The sequence below is a fragment of the Ostrea edulis genome, chromosome 3, assembly GCF_947568905.1.
Source record: "Ostrea edulis chromosome 3, xbOstEdul1.1, whole genome shotgun sequence".
Lineage (NCBI taxonomy): Eukaryota > Metazoa > Mollusca > Bivalvia > Ostreida > Ostreidae > Ostrea > Ostrea edulis.
This window is the reverse complement of record NC_079166.1, coordinates 86,720,926-86,745,485: the sequence shown is the minus strand read 5'-3', so window position 1 is coordinate 86,745,485 and position 24,560 is coordinate 86,720,926. Positions and strand designations below refer to the sequence as shown.

At 36.1% G+C, this 24,560-nt stretch overlaps 1 protein-coding gene across 1 annotated transcript in view; it reads right to left on the bottom strand.

Annotated features, from left to right (window-relative positions):
• The window catches only part of LOC125677403 (uncharacterized), a 42,545-nt gene that overhangs the window by 13,134 nt on the left and 4,851 nt on the right, over positions 1-24,560 (bottom strand). Inside the window, exons 2-3 of the mRNA XM_056159301.1 lie at positions 14,191-14,445; positions 1,758-2,174 (exon numbers count right to left, since the gene is read on the bottom strand). Of these exons, the coding sequence (XP_056015276.1) occupies positions 1,758-2,174; positions 14,191-14,445 (672 nt within the window). The remainder of the gene's footprint in view (positions 1-1,757; positions 2,175-14,190; positions 14,446-24,560) is intronic.

Sequence of the window (24,560 nt, the reverse complement as noted above, 5' to 3'; positions counted from 1 at the left end):
CTTTCATGTATTAAAACAGGAACTAAAATAGTTGCATAAATCATTCTTGATAAGAAAAATGACAGCGGATGTGACGGATCATCATTGATGACTACTCCCAGGGACATGTACCAATCAGTGACGTTTCAATGAATCCGTGCTTACCCGTCTCTCGATTGTTACAACGTATTGTTTAAAGACTTCATAAAATTGATGCTGTGTGCTTCCTTTGTTTGTTTTTTTTTTAATATTCATATTCGGTGTGAATTTAAAGTCAATCACCTCGTGAAGATTTCAATGTATTCTCGTTTTTCAGTTAATGCAGCACAGTCATCTTCAAACAAAGGATTTTAAACATTCGGAAAGGAGATTTAACTCCTGCTCTCTTTCGCTCACTCTTGTATATGTTCGTAAAATATGCATTAAGACAACATCGCTAGCTCCCCTATTGACCCAACGGTTTTTTTTTCAGCACATACTTTGCTTTTCTTTCATTAATCCTTCTGTTGTCGATAAGACCTGTTTCGTTTTCGCAAAGAGACGTTTCGTTTCAACCGATCAACGTACATTCCCCAGGTTTAACCGCTTTGCTCCTCATAGATGCAGCAGTAAGCTACATAATTTCTATCAAATTGATTTCAGGAAATATGTTTTTGTTGTTCTTAAGACGATTGTCAAAGATTGTTATTCAATTATGCATTCCTATGGAAATACAAAACAATTCTGCAATACATCCCTGACATAGGTTTATTATTTGGAATAATAATAATGATGAGTGGTGTATATAGCGCTTTTTACAGCGTATGCTGCTCAAAGCGCTTTACAATACATTGTTACCCCGGCAGACCTTATATCAATCTAGAACTTCCACAGCTTCCTGGAAAGCATACAGTGTAAGCCGCCGATACAGGCGCTAGAGCACCAACACTCTAACAATATCTTTCACTGTCTATAGCTGGTTTTCCATCGAAGCGATTAAGCAAGAGTTATTTCCCATTGGCCGCCATATTGTAGGTTAACATGCCCGGATTCCTTCATTATTCAACCCAAATCAGCTTGTTATTCTGGTCACTGAGGTGGAGATAAACTGATTTTCTTATTAATATACATTTGTTAATGCATCTTTTACTTCATAATTGCAATATTGCAAAGATCCCCCCCTATATTTCTGCCTTACATGTTTCAAATTGGTTGCCCAAAGAGGAAAATCCACAAGTTTGACCTACAAAATGGCGGCCAAGGGGAATAACTCGGGGTCAAAATACGTCATATGAAAACCATCTATAGCCAGATACCCCTTTTACACTTGGATGGAGTGAGGAAATTCATGTAAAGTGCCTTTCCCAAGGACACAACGCCGGCCCTGTCGCGGTCAGGACTCGAACCCACGACCTTGGAACAATATTTTCTTATCTGACTCATCTTAGAGCTTTGGTACTGATTAATTAATTGATTGATGGATTATATATTTATTAACATCACTTTCGATAATTTTCCCTCATGTGGAGACGCCGTTACTGAATGATGTGTTGTAAGAAGTGTGATTGAAAAAGAAACTCCACCTATTCGTAAGTCAAGATTGTGCAGCGGCTATATACACATACATGTTCAAGCATAAATGCCTTTGACATACAAACTCATCTTAACCAATAATGACCAGTGATTTAAACAAAATCTTCCATTTTCTTATCAGATAGTATTATCGCTATGGGTTCTTCATCCTTCAGTTTATTTTACTTTATCTAATGTGTGATTTATCATGAATATTCTGTACATACTAATCTCTGAGATTTTCTTCCATGTTGTATTCTTTAGAAGTTCGTCATCAAACAACACGTGCTTTATTGCAGCATATCCAAGTTTCTCGAAGTAGAGGCTCTCCATGTCCTCAGGAATGAACAAACATGGCTCTTTTTCCTTCCTGCTATAACGCCAAGGACGTCCGTACTCCATCAGACAGTCTACCGAAGCGACTTTGAAAAATTTCTTCATGTCATCATCCGTCTGCAGTTTCCTAACTACATAGGAGTACATGACTTGTTGTCTAATCTCGTCGGAGATGAAACGGACTACACCTCCAGATTGCTCAGTTATACCATCAAAAATGTACAATTTATCAAAGGGAATGCTGAATCTGTCGGATAGGAGAACAGCGAATATATCCTCAAAATTCCCGTTAAAAGTAGGCAAACCACCTGCAAAGCAAAATATGATAAGACAATTTGATAAAATGTGAAACACTAGTTATTTCAATGAAAGAAAGTTAATGGAAGGAAACCTCACTATGAAAAAGATAGCGAGGAGTGGACAATCTCATTAATCCCATTGCTTTGTTAAAAAACCACTCTGATTTCACGAACAAGTACTCTGATATTGAAATAAAAAAACATGCTAGATTTCCTCATTGACAATATCGTTGTGGTATTTGGTGACCAGGTCTTCTAACAGTCTGTCGGAAATCCATGGGCACGAATTGTGCTCCTTTGTAGGCTAACCTGCTTTTATATTCATAAGAAGCATAATTGTTTTTTAGAAACGTCTATGTTAGAAGAAACAAATCTCTTATTGTGGCCTTCAATTCGACATTTGAATATAGCGACGACATTTATCCAATAACAATAATAACTTTCATTCATATGTCGATTCCATATATCCCTGGAAGCTCGAAATAAAATACAACACAGAGTCGAGCACTTCTGTTTCATACTTAGATTTTTTTATTGAAAGTAGATATTAACGGCAAACTAACAACTCAACTTTATGACAAACAGGATTATTTCATCTTCCCCATCATCACCTTTCAATATTTATGTAGAAGTATTCCATTATCATCTGCATATGGAGTTTATATTTCTAAACTTATTCGATATGCAAGAGCTTGTTCTACGTATAATCAGTGTTTTAAGTCGAGGCAAGCTGCTGACAAACAAGTTGATGGTACAGGGATTTCAACAGGCTCGTTTAAAGTCAGCATTTCGCAAATGTTATGGTCGTTATAACGATCTAGTTGCCAATACAGCCCATGATTGGGTGAAATGCTGTCTAATGTGTTTCATATTGATTGTTAGATCGTTCGTGGCACACTGATTTTGACTACATATTGCTCCGTTAGCCTGATCAAGATGTAGGTCTCGTGGCGGTGTGACCGGTCAATAGGGGATGATTACTCCTCCTGGGCACCTGATGCCAACTCTAGTGTGTCCAGTGGTCCGTGTCTGCCCAACAATATATTTTGCATTGCTTAAGGGTTTTGTGAGGTTGATCACTGTTCGTTATCTTCACCATCCATAAAGGTTTATATATGTAAATTATGAAATTGTTTTATCTCATGCTTCACTACAACACTTAAAACACCGTATGTATACTGTAGATTGGGAAATAATCACGATGGTTTTAATTTCACAATGTTCACAATTTATCTTTTCTTCGCGAATTTAAACCCATAGTGAACAATGAAGTAAAAATATTTGAATGCAGCTACAATTAAAAATAAGGAGAAATAACTTTTATTTTTGTGAAAGGGATATTATGATCAGCTGGGGAAAAGTATTGAATAGTTACATCATTTAACATATGAATGCATACACACAATATTACATTTTAGTATACATGTACTTGTATACTCTTAACTGCTTTTACACTGCAGGTCGCATTGAATTATATACCGGCCCTATCAAAAGCCCTTGTTATTACTTCCTTGTCTTGACCCAGTATATCAATGGCTCTCACAAGCCATTTAGCGTGGGTCAGTTTTATTTCGACAACTGCAAGTCGATTTCAACATCCTCAATGTCGACACCTTTTTCTAGAGAAGTTTTAATTTCATTTGCATAACATGTCTGAAATTCGGATTTAAACGCGTTTTAAATCTTCCGTTAATCTGATTATCAAGAGGCTGCAGGTTGTTCGTACACGCAGCGGGGACAATACACCAGGCATCGTTGCCGCTATTACCACAGTTATTTGACGCTTGTCGCCGACACCTTTAATTGGCGCCTACTTAGCACCTAAGGATAATTGAGAAGATAATTAATCTTAATTCATTTATTGAACTGTTCAAAATAGATGATTTAAATGTGTTTTCATGGCATTGTATTTTGTACGTGTTGATACATAGAATTTGGGGGTTTTATCGCAAGCTTTCCGTTTTTCACCCAAATAGACATGTTAACTCTCCAAAGGCTACCTTGAAAATGAACTCATTAAATTACCACACAAAACGCAAGTTTCTTGTGAATTTTACTCGGCAGTTGATACTACTAGTCGCAGACTGAGGGATTTAAAAAAGTAGATAACCCTATAGCGTGAAAATAAAACCATCGCGATTGGTACCCTTGTAACAAATCGTGAAATTTTAGCAACGTGGAATTAAACCAACTTACAGTATTGAAATTGTTGCATTTAGTGAAAACTGATCACATTATCTTTCAAACTTTGAGTACGTAATTGGTTTTTAATTATAAAACAAGTGGTGTTCAATTTTCCAGGGCTTCTCCATTACAAAATAGTGACCTAGAAATTTGAAGAAAATTCTATAGTGAAGAATCGCATCACATTGTATTGTTATACCCAACTTGTGTGATACATATGATCTTCAGTTGTTTCTAAACATAAAGTTTGGACCTAAACATAGGTTTCCAAAACCTTAATTGGTTATCTTGGCAAGGGTGTCATAATCCTGATCAATGCGCCATGGATATCAACACACCATGAAGAATGTAATCTTATAATCAGGACTGAACAAAATAATTTCAATGAAATGATACAATTTATCTGCACAAGTAATAAAATCCCACTTTAACATCAGATCTTCTAACATCCCCTGCTCATACATTCTGTCCTAAGGGGTTCCCAGAAAAAGGGATGTATATATTTTATAAGTTTACTGCATCCAAAAGATTCTGGTGAATCAGAGGCAACCCCTGGACCAGAAAAAAAACTTATCTGAAAGCCTTTCTGAATGATTACGTATTCGAAATTAATCAACTCATTGTCCCGTGTTCAGGATAAGACCACGATATGAGATCAAAGTTAGAACACGGGGATATTTAAGACAAATCTCTCAAAAGTCTTCTCAAGAATCTAGGAGTAATCATATCAATATGTTAGCTCTTTTACGTAGTGAATGCAGATTTAAGTTTGCACAAATTAAAGTCATATGGGGTAAAATGGGAGCAACAATGGCGAAACAGTTTTTTTTCTCTCAGAACATACAGGAACAATCTTAGATTTTTTATTCTCCAGTGCAACGGTGGCATTATTATCTACATGTATAACATATCGATATACTGACATCAACATATAATGTAGGTCCTAATTTGTGCACAACATGCCCCCCTGGGGTAGGGTAGGATGTGGTTGCAATTTATGATTGAAGTTTACGTGATGATAAAGAGGAAATAATCTTTAGAAATATTATATTCAATATAAAAAATTAAAGTTGGTCTGTTGGTCATACAATGCCGCTTATGACATTTTAGCAGGGAGGGATACTCATCGTGCCACACCTGTTGCGACACAGGACCTCGGGTTTGTGGTCTCATTCGAATGACGACTCGGTTTAGTCGCCCCTTAAAACAACTAAGGGTACTGAGGACATATTCCTACCCGGACACACATGGGAGAGAACATTTTTGAATGGGGACATAAAGGAGTTTTTTCTCCTAGACATATTTTCAAGACCGACAGAACCATGTTTTTCCTCAGTAATACAAGTATTCTAAGGAACTGTTGATTCAATATTCTTAGAATTTTGGCCCAGCAAATTAAAGCTGTAGATTGGGGCCTCAATAGGGTATCATTTTACTGGGAAAACGGATGGACTTAGGACCCTGACATTGTGAGTATGTAAACGACTGGTATGAATATGTGATATACCCATGTTCATGCAACTAAATTTTAGAGGGTTGTATTTGACTTTGTCCTTTCTCTAGCGTATCCATAGTATTGAATGTAGATACATCTTACTAATTATTTACGGCACCCATTAATGCCTTTGATTTTAATTTTTTTTTCATAAATTAACGCGAGGGTTGATGTACTGCACCTTTGTACATAACTAGTGGTGTGCTTATTACAAATTAAATACAAGTTGAATAATTTGAATTTATCTTTACAACATCTATCTAATTAATCATACGTTTCAACAAAGAAAATATCCAGTCTGTTAATACTTTAATCCTACACAATATCGTGCTTTGCTGAAATTAACATGATAATTACCCAGGTATTTCGCAGAAGATATTCAGTGAAGATTAGCACGATAAAGAAAGTTAAGATGACTGTTATCTCACAAATGTAGCTGCAGGGTTTGCAAATTCTTATTCTTTGTTTAGAGTTCACCATTTCCGCAAACATATGCAATGAAAAGTACCGTAACATATAAATTAAGATTACCGCTTGGTCAAAATTTTTGCTGCACATCATATACACAAAGCCCCCCCCCCCCCCCCCCCCCGATTTTGAGACCAAAAATAGGGGAAGCATATTAAACACAACTGTGTATAATATTCGACAACTTACGGTAGTTTGAACCCAGCGTAGAGTAAATACCCTGGAATTGCGAAATTCACATGTTTGGAACATCCTTTTCTGCTTTCCTAAATTGTGTTTAGTTTTTGTGAGTTGATTTTTTAAACTTCTCTATGTAGTCAATCGGCTCAAGGTGATGTGAATCTTAGCACTTCTATACAAACAGATGTAATGTTGCTCGCTAGCATCAACTAGTTCGTAATCCATTGATGTATTGCACGTTTAAATGTATGATTTGTGTAAAATTGACTTTTCTGCAGTCGGTCTGTAAATTGAAAAACGACCAAAATATCACTAGAAATACAATCTAATGTCAACGGGGATGTTTCACACTTCAAAACTTCATACACGCCGACAGAATACTACCGATCAAAATACAGTGGAGGTCGAATACACACGGGTTCCCCTGGACTGAAATTCCACGCTTTAGCGGAGGCCTAGATAACTGTCGGCGTCGGGAAATTAATGGATCGGCGATGATAGTAACACTAGTGAAGCAGAACTGATTTGTGTTGGCGTCAAATTGAAGCGAATCAAAAACACCGTGCATCGCCACATTCAATGTTTGAGTGGCTGCATGTAGTGTCCACTTTAATGGTAAAACTTCTAAGCTACACAGTAAATTCATTTTAATAATATTCATAAAGAAACAATCAATCATGCAGTTCAAAATTTTCCAAACTTTCAAATGTAAATTAAATCAAAATACCGATAAAAATATGTTGTTGTTTTTTAGAAATTTTGTCAAAGGTTTCTTTTTTTACAAAAATGAAACCAAACGCCAGGGAATTTCAGAGTTTTTAATATACGTATTTAATACACATCTTCCCGCGGTCTGTGGCCAAGTTCTTAAGCAGCAAACGTCAGCTGATTGACTGATAGAGCACGCGTACCTCGTGTGTAACAATAAAAATTAGAAGATCGATACATGTAGTGAATAAAATATCAATTTAGTTTTCCTTTGCTAAATGAATAAATTAATTGATTTTATTGCCTTTTAAATTCAAAATGGTGAAATAACTTTTCATGATATCTGATTCAATTGCATGCAGGCTTTTGCATTGCTCGTTGTGTAGAATTAATCGCACTCACATTCTCAAAGTAATTTTCATTCATTATTTATACACATATTTTTAAAGTTAAAGTTGCTCAATATATTGAGGGAATTAAAAAAAAATTCATTTATTTCTTGATATTCTCTTCATGTTGAATGATAAGAAAAAGCTCTATGCACCATTTACTGAAAATTTAGGTTTACTATAAAGTCATTAATTCATCTCATCTTAGAATACAAATTGAATTATTTTTACAAATCAAATGGATAAAAACATAATGTCTCAGTCAAATAACTATCCCGATATGAGGTCTTTTATACAAATAACATCAACAACTACCTTAACGACAAAAGTAAATGAATATCATTAATCATTTAAAACCAAGGATAGGCGTTGAAACTGATCAAAGATACCGTAATTTCATTATAACTGGCCAAGCCGGCTGTGGAAAGACTTGCATATGCACAAATATGATAAAAACCTCCAGAGTGTTTCACAGTTTGGTAGGCAATTGTTCCTGGAAATCCGAAAGAACCATATGAAAGCACAATTGACAATGCTCCAGATTGTAACTATATATACATATTTATAGCATTGGCTAACATTCGTTTTTCAAAAGGTGTGACTCTGTATATAACAAAATATTTCATCAAGCCCCTTCCATGTGTTCAGAAAATTCAATTATAAAAAATTAAATGCTATTGTTTTTTGAGGAATTGATGAAAAGAACCAAAACTTTATGTTAAAAGATTAAACAACTCTCGTGCCATCAGGTAGCACTTGGGCATGCATCGCACACATACACGTTTCTTCTGTACAGTGCGCATAATGAGGATAACAATAATGCTAATTAAACACAACTACTCTCTTCAAATTTCCACTCCCCATTTCAGTTTAGATCATGATCATACATTGTTATGTTTTATATCTAACCCTCAAGTACATGTATACATTCTGTCGACACCATCATGCTCCAAATCATAATTGACAATCTACAATGATACGATATTTGGATGTTTCCAATAAATTATCCAGACATGGGAAATTTAAAGTTTCCTTTTATATTCAAATCTAAATGACCATTGACAATTTTCATTGGCATTTTCTGACGCCCAGGACATCAAAGAGAAATCCCCCCTACTTTACATGTATGGGCCTAAACTTACCCGACCGCTTGTACACAATAAACTAGCGTCGTTTCACTATCCTCGGCGTTCTATTACTTTTTCGTGCAGCTAATGGCATTCGGAAACTTCGTCTCAGGTTCTATCGTTCTAAAATTACTTGGCTGCGAAAGAGATGTATCAACATCACACCTTCCGTTCGTTATAGGTGGTGTGAATAAAACGATTCAATTGAACGGTGTGAAGTTATTTCGCACGAAATAGCGAGGATTTTATCCAAAATCATCAATAGATTTAGAATGATTGTTCTTTTCAATTGGTAGTTGGTTTTTAGATAGGACTTCTCAGCGAAGTGCAGACTTTTTCAAAATTTATCCAGCTAAATTACACACCTTGTTCATCTCTTGTGATCAATATATGGCATTATAAAAAAAACGGTTTCTATGCAAGATTTGTGAATTTCAATTAGATAAAAACACTAAATCTAAATATTTTGTCAAAAATAGAACCAAAATACCATTAAAAACAAGGAGGGGAAATGGTACATAAAGTCATGTACACAAGCACCTATGTGTTTAATTGATCAAAAAGTAAGGCTCACGGCGGGTGTGACCGGTCAACAGGGGATGCTTACTCCTCCTAGGTGCCCGATTCAACCTCTGATATATACAGGACTCCGTATTTGCCTAACTCTTAATTTTGTATTCCTGTTAAGAAATTGAGCACAGTGTTTGTTATCTTCACCTTTTCAAGTGTGCAAAATTAAGACCGCATGGCTATTTCTGTAGATTGAAAAAAACTGTAGCTATTTTACTGTCATTTGGGAACGCTTGTACGAAGCTAAGTACGTCGATCTTTTCCTATATGATTTATATAAAGCTCTAGGAATTGCATTTCAAATTCTAAGTGAGACCCAAGACGTTAGAATATGTAGCGATTGTTCTTTCGCCAAACGCTCTGCATTTAGAAACTTGAGAATCGCTTGTTTTGAATTTTCTGCCATCCGATCTCGTCAGTAGGTCAACATGGCTGTCAGATGGCAGAAAATTCAAAACAAGCGAGTTTATCGGTCTGTATATAGGATTATAAAGGATTGAGAGGTGGATAAAATATACAGGTTGGTAATAAACTATGTTTACAATTAGGGAATGAAGGGTAGATGCTTGCCCAATGCTGGAAAGTGGATAAATACATCCCCAGACGTGCGCAGAAAATCTTGCGCCGTAAATTGCACAATATTTACATTACAGGAACTGTAGCGTTATGGTCAAAGACAAGAATATAAACCATAACGCTACAGATCTGCAGCTAGCATAGCTCTGATCCTTATACGAAATTGGCTTCATTCATTCGCACTATTTTTCCTTTTATTTCTTACAAGTTTATTGTTATTTCGGATCTCCAAAATTTCGGCTTGAGCATCACTGAAGAGACATTATTTGTCGAAATACGCATCTTGTGCATCAAAATTGTTACCAACCGTATCAGTTATATATATATAAAAATTGCACGCCCCCTCTAACCAGAATTCTTGGATCCGCCCATGGTTCATGTGGCGCATGAATCCATGTGATTGAACAACATGATTTGCATGATTATTAATCTGTGCAACGAGTTCATACCGTTTTTCCGCACCCCCAATATGAACCCGGAAATAGTACTATTGTGTGATGAAATAGATCATTTCAGCCCCCCCCCCCCCCCCCCAACCAAAGAACGTAAACCTCAGTCCTTCAGCATTTCTTTCTCCAGTGTCTCCCACAAATGTACAAGTGAAGGGTGAAAGGTTAAATAGATTTATTGTGCGATTCACGGTCACTATAATTCAAAATAGTATTCAATACTATCAATATATATAACAAAGCCAGAGAGTGGGCTATTTGAAAAAATGAACTTCACATCTTTTAACCTTATCAGTTCTCAGGTCTGTTTTTGGTATCGTCAGACTTATTAAAATGATTCACCACTAGGATGATATGGTTGATGACCAATCGGATGTTGTGGAGACTTGCACAGCGTTTCTTGTCTTAAAAATGAAATAGAAGCGATTTTTTTTTCAAATGAAAGATAGGAGAGAGAGAAAAAGAAAGTGAAACACACACACACACACACACAGAGAGAGAGAGAGAGAGAGAGAGAGAGAGAGAGAGAGAGAGACAGACAGACAGACAGACAGACAGACAGACAGAGAGAGAGTTTACACTCAGGAACTTGTACATACTTTGATAAAATGGTGTTTTATTTCTGGCATAGACAAAAACTTTTAGCAAACAAAAAACAAAATATCCTTGAGGATCCGGGTTATAATATGTCACCAGTGCCCCCTGCTTGTCATACGAGGCGACTAAATTTCTGGGCACAATCTTTCGGACGAGACCGCAAAATCCGAGGGTGTTCATAAAAAGCGCAACGGAAAACGGAACGGAAGACGGAAAATATTGTATGCAATAATGTTATGAGGAGGTCAGCATTTTGTAAAATCAAAAGGCTTATATTGAACAAGGGAAGCAGAAATTACAAAGAGAACGGGGAGTAATCCACATAATTCACCATCTCATACTAATGCATATGTATTTTAAAACCATTCATCTACCATGAAAAGTATTAAGGAAGCGCCTTTGGATACCATCGTTTTCCCCGGATTTGTCACCTCCCCCCCCCCCCCCGATTGTGACTATATTGTTGTTTCCCAATTAAAGAAATAAAATAAAATAAAATATTGAAAAAAAAAACTTGAATTATAGTTTAACTTCTTTCAAATTTAATACCCAATGAATAAAAAGCCCCCCCCCCCCCCCCCTCCAAACAAGATTGTAAAAGATAACATATTTTTTCTACAATTTTGCCCAAACATAGCCTTTTTAAATCGGCCTTGTTTTTATTCGAACTAGATATATTGAAGATAATTGAATTTGAATTTAGGTGTGGCAACATAAAGATCCCTGCTCAAAGGTCGTAAGCGCCTAACATAGGCCTAAATTTTGCAGTCATTCACTAGCAAATGGCGATGTCTCCATGTGCGTGAAACATCCTCAAGCGGGACGTTAAACAGCATACACTCAACCAATCAATCAAAGAACACTGGTATAACGCGTTCCGTCTGTCCAAACATTATAAGTAAAACGCTATATGAACCGCAAGCCCCGGGATTTCATAACTTAGTACATTTGATCACCGTGATGAGAGGAGATGTCGATTGTTGTTTACGGTCTGCTGTCAAAGGCCAAGGTCGTTGTATTTATTAACAGGGAATTTGACAGACAGAATATTGACAGAATTATTGGGGCTAGCACTGGTGGATTCAGAGGGGGCGCAGCCCCCCCCCCCCCCCCCCCCCTAAAAATTTCAAATTTAAGGTAAATCGCGGTATCTTGTTTCGGAAAATGTACTAAACGATAAAAGAAGGAAAAATTTCTTCCACTCCCGTAGAAATAAATGACAACATTCTTTGATTTCTTGAATTACTTTATTGGGAGAACCTAAATTTCTTCCAACAAATCCTTAAAATTTGGGTCATTTTATTAATTTCACCTTATTAAAATGATAGAAAATAATATAAATGACTTAATAGGAAAATATTTCAAGCCCCATAAAATCTGTAAAATCCAGGAGCTTCCGGGGGCTTTGCCCCCTGGACCCCCACCAGGGCTTCGCCTTGCACCCACTGCCTCATAAAGTGGTGCCCCCCCGTAACCACAATTCCTTAATCCGCCCCTGGCTAGGACCGTCAAACTCGGTACACATATTCCCCATGTCACGCGGAGGACGACTTTTGTTCGTCAATATCAGCGGTTGAAGTCGTAGTATCACTTCGTAGGAAAACCTTGTAGGTCGGATACAGACCGAACCGTTGAGGCTAAGGCCGTCAAACATGATACATATGCCTTGCGGAAAATGGCCGGTGTTTCTAAAGGTCAAGGTTGTAGCATCATTTAATAGAAAAACCTTGCTTTCATTACGGATATAGATATTGCTATGAAATTTAGTCACAAGCCTCCTCGCGGAGGAATACAAGTTCAACTTGTATTTCAGATGGATTGTTGCACCATGACCTAATTTAGGGGTAAAAGTGGGCCAAACAGTTTTCTTGATTTACTTAGCAATGGATACAGGTATGGCCCTGAAATTTTGCCACAACCCCCTCTCAGATAAATGCATAATCAGTTAACATGTCAGATAGATTGGTGCATCATGGCTTACTTTAAGAACTCTCTATTTGGAGTGTGTATGATATCAATTCAGAGTGCATAATATGCTTACGAGTTCAACGAGAGTGTATTGTGTCGTTTGCGGTACTCGTGTTCTTTAATCTTAGATATATTAAAAGTAAATTACTCTTCACTGTTTTGTAATATTGATATTAATATTCGACAGATATTTCCACACATTGAACACATGGGAAATCAAGCTGGCATTGCTGAGAAGGCAGTGCACTGCTCTTTTGTCGCACATTTTCATGATTAAAGTTTTTGATTTTATCAAAATATATCAGCATGCAATCTGTTTCGAAAAAAATCGAGCAAATTATACCAGAGAAACGTTTGATTCGTTTAAGGCAGTGTTTAGTGGGGGTTCATACATATTTTGACTTGCACCGGTCTAGCTACGCTACTTCACATTAAAACCTATTATATGGTGAAAATTGAAATAAAAAATTCATAACAGCTTTTTGAGTTTATGTGTTCATGAAAAAAACTACATGTGCACTACAATCTAACCTGAGATACTGACTATGGCAAATGTTGATTGAATTAATATGCTACTGAAATTAGTACATCTGTGTTTTTATAGTAAATATACTTCGTGTACATGTGGGAAGGTGGTGGTAGTATTATTTTTTTTCTTATTTATTTTCTATAATCTCTTCAGCTTTTTTTATATTTTGCATCTGTTCACATGCTTCATCACTGGGGGAAGGGGGGGGGGGTCCGATTTAGAATAGGTCCTCAGTACCCATTGCCTTTTCATCAGAGGCGACTAAATGGGGCGGTCCTTCAAATGAGACCGCAAAAACTGAAGTCTCGTGTCACAGCAAGTGTGGCACGATAAAGATCCCTCTCTGGTCAATGGCCATAAGCGCCGAGCATAGGCCGAAATTTTGCAGCAGTGGTGACGTCTCAATATGAGTGAAATATTCTTGAGAAGGACGTTAAACAATATTCAATCAATCGATCAATGGAATACGTCTAGTTGAGTTTCAAATTAAAAACAGATGCACTATTACATGTAACATATAACGTGTTTACTCGGTTCTTGATTTTGTATTCTTTGTAGGACTAATTGGATTGATCGCTGTTCATCATCTTCACCTGTGCACGTTCTTCACGAGTTCCTTTGATACCGTTGGTCATTATCATGACAGAAAGAGGAAAATCACAGTTTTGAATGTCCATGTCTGTGGTACAGTAAAGCTCCACAATTATGTACTTTGCGGCAAACAACGATGAAAACCAAATACTCATTCAATTCATAGTATTTGTAATTATAAAAAAACCATTTACCTTTCACAGCAAACATTTCTCCTTCCATTATAAAGATGTCGTTGTGGTCGTGTTGTCCAATGGTGGAAATGGCACACTGAGGTCTCAGTTCGTACACAGTCTCGGGCCCGTATATATTCTCCTCCTCTCTGGTCATCCTGGTCCAACTCACTACTCCAAGTTTCTTTATATCTCCTTTATCTATGTCACGACGTAGATCTCTGTACATACGTTTTCTTGCTTTCTCTGATTGGAGTTTGTCCGTTGGTATGTTTACTAAAATGATGTATATATGCGGTATTTTATGGAAATTCTAATCATAAATTGTAGTATATTGGAATAATGAGATTAATACAGCACCATAAAACCAAAGGGTTTAAAATCAATTAATTAAAATCACCGTTACACAATTCCTTCATTTTTAAATGTTTGATTGTCGATGCAAATATAACAGACATCACTCTATCAGGAGCGTGTGACAATCAGTATGTGTATACTCCATACAGAGTGTAACAGTGGGAGTCCTGTATCTGTACTATAACATGTTAATTATGCTGAATTTGCTCCATGCAAAATATAAAATTACATGTAAAACCAATGATTCGAGTATGTCAAATATGAATTTCGGATATGAGTAGTTGTATGGTTTGTGTGAAGTAAACTGTAAAATCAATGATGAACTTGACAGGTACAATGTCAGTGGCGTAGCCTGAGTTAATTGATGTGTACGCCTGTTTCACAACTTGCCGGAACAATAATAGAGAAAAACATGCCGTAACGACAACGGTTTAGACCCGGAAAGGTGTAACACTAACAAGATATCCAAGATATCAGTACCAATAGGGAGACTAATGTACCGCAGATACTGCAGATACTTATTTGTCACCTATGTTTGTAGCATTATTAGGTGTGTTTTTTTTTGTTTTTTGTTTTTTTTTTATGTGTACGCCCGGGCGTTTTGACGTAAACGTAGCTACGCACCTGAATGTGTAGCATATAAGACACTAAGACACGGTATGTACACTTTCAGTATTGACAAAATTTGTTTTTCACACCATGCCAATTATCGCGTTTTAGAAAAACAATATTTTAAGTAATACGTTTTACATGAAAATCAATTTGTATCTATGGAAGTATTTGCAGCATGGGTAGGTGAGTGTCTGGGAGATCTTGAAGTCCCCTTCATTCCCCCTCTCAAATTGTCAATTTCCAGCATAATATACCACATTGATCCCTCTAGATCTCCAAAAAGTTCCATGTATGCAATTGTAATACAGTCTTATTGAAACTGGAAATATTTATAAATGTATCATTCAAGCAAAAAAATAACCACTATGAAAACTACTACGACACCCACAAGTGTTCCGTTCCCCTCTATCGTTTCGGGGTGTTGCTAAAACGCAGAACGGAAAACGAAGCGGAATCTAAAGCCTTGTTCACAAGGATTCGCATTAAATTTTACTTCGCATTAAATTCAATGCGAAGTAAAATAATGCACATTGAATTAATTCGATTTACATCGCGTTCATACGGCGGTAAAACGAAGTGAACTAATGCACATTAAATTTGTATGTATTTTTGAATTAACGGGCGCGCGAAATAGTTTTTTTTTTTTTTTAAAGAATTACTATATCATTGAAGAATTCTTTCTATGGACATTTTAATGACTATTGTGTATATATACATAATTTACTAAACTTACCACTGGTTAAATTTATTATCCACGGATCTACACACAAAGAGCTTATCGATTTTGTTTTTATAAATTCCCAAGAAATTACTCAATGTCCCCTGACGGCCAGCATTCTTGAATAAATTACAGATAAGTATTATCAGCCTTCTATACCGTCGCATGCCATACAATTTTAAAAATCAGTGTCATATTTTTCAAAATATGAAGGGGAAAAAAGAAGAAGAAATCAAATAGTCATTATTTAATGACATACTGTCTGTATATGTTTTAGCTCACCTGAGCTGAAAGCTCAAGTGAGCTTTTCTGATCACCCGTTGTTCGTCGTCTGTCCGACGGCCGTCTGTCTGTCTGTCTATCTGTCTGTCTGTCTGTCTGTCCACCTGTCTCTAATCTTTTCATACTTCCTAACCCTTCTTCAAAACCAAATGGACCAATTTCAACCAAACTTAGTAAAATCATCCTTGAGTAAAGGGAATGGAATTCAAGTTTGTTCAAATGAAGGGTCATACCCCCTTCAAAGGGGAGATAATAACAAAAATACAAAAGTAGAGAGGGCCATTTAAATATATTCTTCTCAAGAACCAATGGGCCAGGAAAAAATGAACTTTACATGAAAGCATTTTGACATAGTGGAGATTCAAGTTTGAAAAAATATTGGCCCCCAGGGGTAGAGTGGGGTCAAAATAGGGGATCAAAGTTTTACATGCGAATATATAGGGGTAATGTTTAAAAGTCTTCTTCCCAAGAACAACTAGGTCATAAGGTATTTAGAAGAACGCTTCCTGATGAAGTGCATATTCAAGTTTGTAAAAATTATGCCCCGGGGGTAGGGTGGGGCCACAATATGGGATCAAAGTTGTAAATACAAATATATAAGGAACATCTTGTTTAAATATATTCTTCTCAAGAACCACTGGTCAGAGAACTGTACATTTATACGAAAGCTTTCTGACAGAGTGCAAATTCAAGTTTGTAAAAATCATGGCCCCCAGTGGTAAGTATGAATCAAAATTTTACATACGAATGTATAGGAACACTATTTAAATATGGGCTAAGGTGAGCGATATGGCCCATGAGCCTCTTTTTTAATGATTGCTATCATCTTAATTAGTTTTTAGCTCAAAAATAACATAACTATCTATAGGTAACTACGGGTATGATACATGTGACCTAAATTTGCCATTACGCATGGGTCTACATCTAATCCGCATTTGCTTCGTTAATAAGAGTTTTACAGAGGTGTTAATGGGCAGCGACACCTATGGGAAGAACAGACAAGGTTTATATCTCCCCACTTCTTGACCAAACGTCTTTAACACACATACATTTACTTACCCATATGATACAGAGTATGTGTTTACTTACAATAGTGTGATATGTATAAAACAACGATAATCTCATGTGGTCAATAAGCTTTAACTTCAAAATAGCTTGTGCTTGATGACTTTGTGACAGCAGTATTCCCATCCTAAATTTGAGATAACTTTTGGCAGTTTTAATCTAAATACTAGTATTTCACTATTTGGGTTAATAATGAGATGGATTCTTTGTTGGCCCTTTACCTATTCCATATTTTATGAAATAGATATGTTGTTAAGATCATAAACTTCACCTTAGGCCAACCTTTTTTAAATTTCTGTTTTACGGGAACGCCGAAATTTAGGCAAGATTGAAATAAAAATAAAAGTACCCATTCATATTTTTTTTAAATTTCTGCAGACTGTTCCTTGTTGAGCAAGAAAAAATAAATAAAACGCCTCTCTAGTTCCCGTGCCCGCCACTCCCTCTCTAGTTCCCGTGCCCGCCACACATTGATCACTCCTTTGGAGTCAATCGTAACTACTCGGCTATTTCCGTAACTGGAAAAAGACGAGCACGTGATCTGATTGGTTTGGAGAGATCAATAAGTGGTGGGGAAGGGAGCCAGACTAATAGGAGTATTTATAAAAGGAGACATGTCATTGGCTGATTCCACATTCATCATCCAATTAAAGACATTGAAACGTATGACGATACTCAGCTGGAAAATGAAACCGTCGCGCCAAGATATCAGCCCCCATGACATGAGGCATTTTGATCGTGAGTTAATATTACTGTTGACCATAATGGTAAAACTTCAAAGTCATAGATCTAGAAAGTCAATCTCACTTTCTCTGTCAATGATGTCATTAACGAGATAGGCGGCAGGCGCGGATCCAGAATTTTTTTCCAGGGGGGGGGGGGTCGAACCTTTTCACAAAATCAAACTCGTGATATAATGTTCAACCCTTTATAATATAATAACAGTCAACTCAGATTTCTTATAAATCGCTATATTGTAATTTTTTTTATCTTTGCAAATTTCAGGGGGGGGGGGGGGGGGGGGGGGAGTCCGGACCCCCCCCCCCCCCCGACCCCGACCCCCTTCTAGATCCGCGCATGGGCGGTTATGTGGCTTTTATGAAATGTTATGGTGAGGGTGACATTAGAGTGGACATCAGTGTTACGTAATCTCTGCTGAAATTCAGCTCAGATGGATATTTGGACTGATGGCCATCCAACCGAGCCGAATCTCAACCGAGATTACACTGTTATGTTCCAGGTTTGCAAGACTTTGGGTACGTATTATCACTGTAATATTTCATTATCACTACAGATTTTTCAGTTTGTTTCTAAATAAAATTACACGTAAAAGACAGATAAAAGTTAAGAATTAAACAAAACCTATGACAGAGGAAATTTCAATGAAATTGCTCCACAATAAAAATGATCTATATATCGATTGAATTATGACAGATAACCTATCATTTATTAACAGCTGTAGGACCGTGACAGTGCTGCATGATCCGGATGCTTGAAATAGAACTGACTAGAAAATAAATTTTAAAAAAATTATGTTTTATATTTATTTTTGGACCGACTGCTTGAATTTATAATTTATATTTTTATTTCAACCCCCACCCGGCCCAATTTTTCAACCAAAAAAAAAAAAAAATCCCGTAAAACAAATGATAAAAAAGTTGGCCTTAGTTTTGAGTGGTTCTGTTTCAATCGGTTTTTGCCCGTTTTATATTTTCGCTTTCAACACTAATCCACAGGATACCGCTACATGTGCCAACTTTCACATTACATAGATTGATTCCAACACGAGGCAAACCTTTTATACACACCGGACTTGTTGGCTTTTTAAATCCAATGTGATACAGAAATGTATATTATACGAGGTGTAGAACTAAAATTGAACTCAAGACCAATGATCTTAAAACTATATATTTTGATGAAAAGAATGTTCGATTTGAAAAGCTGTGTATGATGAAACGTGTTGAAAAAAATAATTATCTTTTCCAATGTTGTTTTTGAGTGAGACTCATAAAATCATTTTCAAGGTGTCAGGTGGATTAAAGGGGTAAAGCATGAGTTAAATCTTTTTCAGTATGTTTTTTTTTTTATTCATTTCATTTCATTTATTCGCTCAAACCATTCACAATGGTAATTGAAGTACATACCTTTGATTTTGTAATTATACAAACATTTCTCGACGCCAAAGTTTAGCTTAATTTTTTTTTTTTTTATAGATTTGACCCTTTGACGAATCATTCATATAATTTGTCCAATACTGTATATACTGGTCTTTTAGTTTTTGTTTATTTACAGCAGTAATCCTTTTGACATTAAACATTACAGAGCACTGTTCTATCCAAATATTAGTAAAAACACACGAATCTAAAACAATTCTTATAACAATAACCCACGAGTTCACATTCTTATTATTGTGCATGTACTGATTAAATGAATATCTAAATTTTTATATACAATAAACGCAGTTTCATTTTCTTGGCCTTGAAACAGTTTGCCCAATACGAGATCACCCTTGAATATATAGTGACAGACAGAGGAAAACGACCAGATTCACCATAAACCATAAAACATAGTTATCCTAAGGGGGGGGGGGGGGGGGTGTCAAAAAAGGAGGTAGTATCTACAGGCGCTATAATGTTTACTTCCCTTGATCATAATAAGACTTTTGATTTTATTTGTGCTGATCTTTTCATACAATTATTGCATACAGTATTTTCCGTTTAGCAACACCCATCGTTCTGTGCAAAAAATTCCGTTTTTGTCCAAACTCTTTCTTGCAAGGTCGACTAACGCCCATAGAAACGCACAGACCATTCAAGCCACTCTAATAGAAACTTACCCACCGCCCAAAACGTGTAAGTTATTTAAAAATTGAACAGCACTTTTAAACTGTTGGTGGTCAATATGAATGGATCTAGATTTGGGACAAATTCTTTGAATCGCTCTAGCTGTTCAATTCTTATATTTATATTCATTTACTAAATTAATTTATCATATGTTCTAGAACACGTGTTCTATGTTATGACTTAAATTGAAGCCACTACCATTGGTTACTATTTTTATCATTCAACCTGTAAAATAGGTATTCAAGCAAAGCACGATCTTCCTCATTCGAAGGTTTTTCTTTGTTGCATTTACACCCCCTTCCCACCCACAGTTTGCACAAAGTTACGATATTGTTTTAGGTATGAAAGTATCATGTGCTTCTACTAATATGCATTTTTTGATTATTACAGATGAAGTTGAAATGAAAACTGTAAAAATATTTGTACGTTTAATAAATGCGAGCATATAAGCGCTTCTTTCTCTTAATATCTGTGTTGCTATATTGTAAATAATTTATGTTCGTTTGAGTGGAACGAATTAGAACATAAATCACCGTTTGTTTACATTGCTTTTATAAGTCATGAAATATTCCTCGAGGAGGGGTGGGGGGCTTATTGGAACAGCGTCCCGGATTGTGAACTTGCACGTCAAAATATAGTGCTCATAAAAAGAACGAAATGCATTGTTAATTCGACCAATTTAATGAATAAGTTATTTCTAAGGAATTTAAGAAATATGATTTTTAAAATAAAACTTCACAATAAAAGTAACTTTAATATGTTATCCTGAATTCAAGTGTCTCCTGGGTACTGTAGATCTGAATATCGGGAAGTGCGAAGGATTTAAAACTGATGAATAAATGTGAGCAATTTAATGCAAATGATATGATGCAAAACAAAGATTTTGTCCTCGTTTTCTGGGGTTCTTCCTTGTTCTGTTTTTGTTTTGTTTTTGTTTTTGTTTTTGTTTTGCACATAACGAATTCCTCATTCGACACTACTTCGGCAGATTTTGATACTCTCCGGTACCCTACATCTAGCCTCGGATGTATGACGGTAAGTGGTATGTAGCTACGTCTAACATTTACGATGCGGTCGTCTATTTCCTCCCTCGGAAAAAAAAACCACATCCTTTTTCAAGAAGTAGTGATCAGAAAAACTTTTTTAAAAAGTAATTCCACCCTCCTGTGATGTCATCAGATTTTGCAAAATCAATGATTTATTTAAATTTATGCATCATAGGAACATAAATTTTGTTGGACTATTTTCCGATACTTCTTGTAAAAAATCTTGTTAAAAATAAACTATTTCAAAAGTCTAAGTTATAGATGAATAATCAATGATATGTTTCAAAATATTGAATCCAAGGGCAATAACTCTGTTTCTATTGATTTCTTTATCAAGTCTATTATGCGATAGATTTCCTATATTTTTTACATACATTTTGTATATTTTTGTGAAGATATAGTTTCATGAAATTGTTATGAATGCTACTATATCGTCATAACCAGTTTTTAATGAAATTTTGATAACGCTGTTTAAGGAAAATAGTAATTTTCTGACGGTGATATATGATTCTGTTTATGTACGTCTCTCATCTTAAAAAGTATGATGACCTATGTATTTTATTTGATAATTTGTTAGTTTTAACTCTAATGAATAGAAATAAATACACTTTTCAAACTTGTATCAGATAAAACTGTGAGTGTGGAGTCACCTTAAATGAATTTATCGAGTCTTCTATTTCGAGGGGAAAAAACCCACAATTCTCAAAGAGCAATAGTTACAAACATTGAGAGTGTTAAAAAATATAATAGACCGGTAAAAACCGACCCATTCTATGATACTATGTGAAGACCCATAACATCTTACAACACGACTTTAAAATAGGCAATTCATTTAACACGGGGAATATAAATCATTTGTGGTACTTTCCAAACTATTTATTTCTTTTATCTACGGGGTTGTCAATGAAGTATAACACACTGACAGCGACATTTTTCCGGAAGCATTATGGGTAGTCCCCATCATCTTTCAGCTGATGAAGATTGTATAATCATTGGAGCGAGCTCGTTGCGTCACTTCGCTACGCAAGCTTCGCTCGCTATAATTTTGGAGAAGTCGCATGCGTTTCTGCGCGATTTATGTCTGTTATTGCGGTAGTGTTGTAATAAAGAATGACGTCTTTTGTGTATCTGTACGGAAGCCGATAGGTGCCAGGGTATAGAATTAGTATTTGTTTAACTGACGGCCGCCACTTAATTTATGTGGCGGCCGCCACTTAATTTAACTGGCGGTCGCCACTTATTATCTGGCGGCCGCCAGTTAATTATATGGCGGCCGCCACTCAATTTAAATCATTTATATGACTGTCACCAGTTATTCAACTCCTCTCTCTTTCTCTATCTCTCTCTCAAAATGAAAGGGGTGCAATCCCTCCCAATGCTTAGTAATATGTATGTGACATTTATATATACACAATTAAGAGCATTAAATCATTGTTTTTCGATTGTACTATTAAACACGTAGAACCACGGGGCAGACCCTCCATTTTTTTTGACAACGTTCAATTTCTGTTATTTTCACGTGCAAACTAAATTATTTTCGCATGTGAAATAAGATTAATTGGTGGATTTTTCCCTCATCCCACTCTTTTGGTGGTAGTGATGAATGGTAAAAATGGATTAATGAATTAACTGATCAATTGAAGAATAAACGGAGTCCCCTCCCTCCAATTTAGGAGTACGAAGTTTGGACAAAAGATACATTTTAGGTTTCCTTTCTGCTTGTCAACAATTGTAGAAGTCAATTTCTCCTTTGACTGTCCCTATACACCTTGAAAAACGATGCTGCGTGTTTGCGTACTATTCTAAATATTTCCAAAATAATTACTCAGCGATACGAATTACATTGTTTTTGCAATTGGCAGCCGCCATATATGAATTAAGTGGCGGCCGCCAGATAAAATAACTGGCGCCCGCTACTTAATTTATTTGGCGGCCGCCATATAATAAGTGGCGGCCGCCAGTTAAATTAAGTGGCGGCCGCCACATAAATTAAGTGGCGACCGCCAGTTAAATAAATATTAATTCTATACCTTGGCACCTATCGGCTTCCGTATATCTGTTTATTTTTTTGCACAAGGCTTTATATACTATATTTTTCATGATCACAAAAAAATAATTCATGGTATGATATGTAAAACTTCCGACCATAATTTCTAAATGTAAAAACCTTTGCACTATACATTTTCGCATATCAAAGCATTCTATAATTAGAAGACAGAATATCGATAGTATTTGACAAGCGGTGTGTGCTATACACGTCACGCCATCAAGCTGTATGTACACGGACTGCACGAGAACTGAACACGGTCATAAGATGTCAAACTGCAGGGGCGGATTCAGGAATTTTTGAAATAGGGGTTCTACCATTAATTTTGGCTTTCAAAAGAGGTAGGGTGGATGGTTCCACCCTCAAAATGCGTTATTTTTAACCTTTTTAAGCAAAATTTTCTGACGAAGGAGGGATGTGTGCTATCCCTGGAACTTCCTCTGGATCCGCCCCTGAGTTGGAGCATTACATTGAGCATTGAAAACTTTTGTCAAGATTTTAGGGTTGGGGAAAAGGGGAGTGGGGGGGGGGGGGGGGGGGGGGGGGTTCAGCCGTATCTAATGTGAGCAGCCGGAGAAGAAGTTGGTTTCACAATTGTCTGAAATTTCTTATCTTGCAAAATTCAAAAATTAAATCAAAACTCTAATTTTGGTTGTAAGGGGACACGGGTTGATCCTTTATTTCAATTCTTCGGTTAATTTAATTATATTTCCTCTACAATTCACTACTACTATTTAAAACAAGGATCAGGAACTAGCCTATAGATCGAACGTTAAAAATGACCAACTTTGCCGGTAAAAATAGTGGAAAAAGAACGATGTCGAAACCCCCCAGCTATTTGATGTTTTAAAAGTTGATTTAAATTTTAAAAAAAATGAAATATTGAATTGTACATGAAAAAATAGCAAAATCCAACCCAGATTTCAACTGAAAGATTACATTAGATAACAATACAATATACATATATACATGTAATTAACATTGTCCAGGCGCGGATCTAGAAATAAAATGGAGGTGGGGTATGAACCAGAGGACTAAGTTGTTGATATCATGATATGTGTATTATACTATTGTATATTTTTATCGTCTGCATTGGGTTTTATAGGTTAGCTACCAAAAAAAAAAACTATTTATCAACGAATACGTGATGATATGAGAATAAAATGTTTTGTTATACTTTTTAGATCTCGTTTCGTTATTTATTACAATCTAATTAAAATCAGATCCTATGATCCGCTCATCTACTGTCACTATGTGTAGCGATAGTAGATGAGCGGATCATAGACTCTAGTTTTAATTAGATTGTTAATTATTAGTTATTTCTTTCCATATAAATTGTTTATGGGAACTGTTTTGCGGTTTGGTATAACTTTTTTAGATCGGAAAATCCTGATCTTTCGAATTAAGAGAAGGCTTGAGAC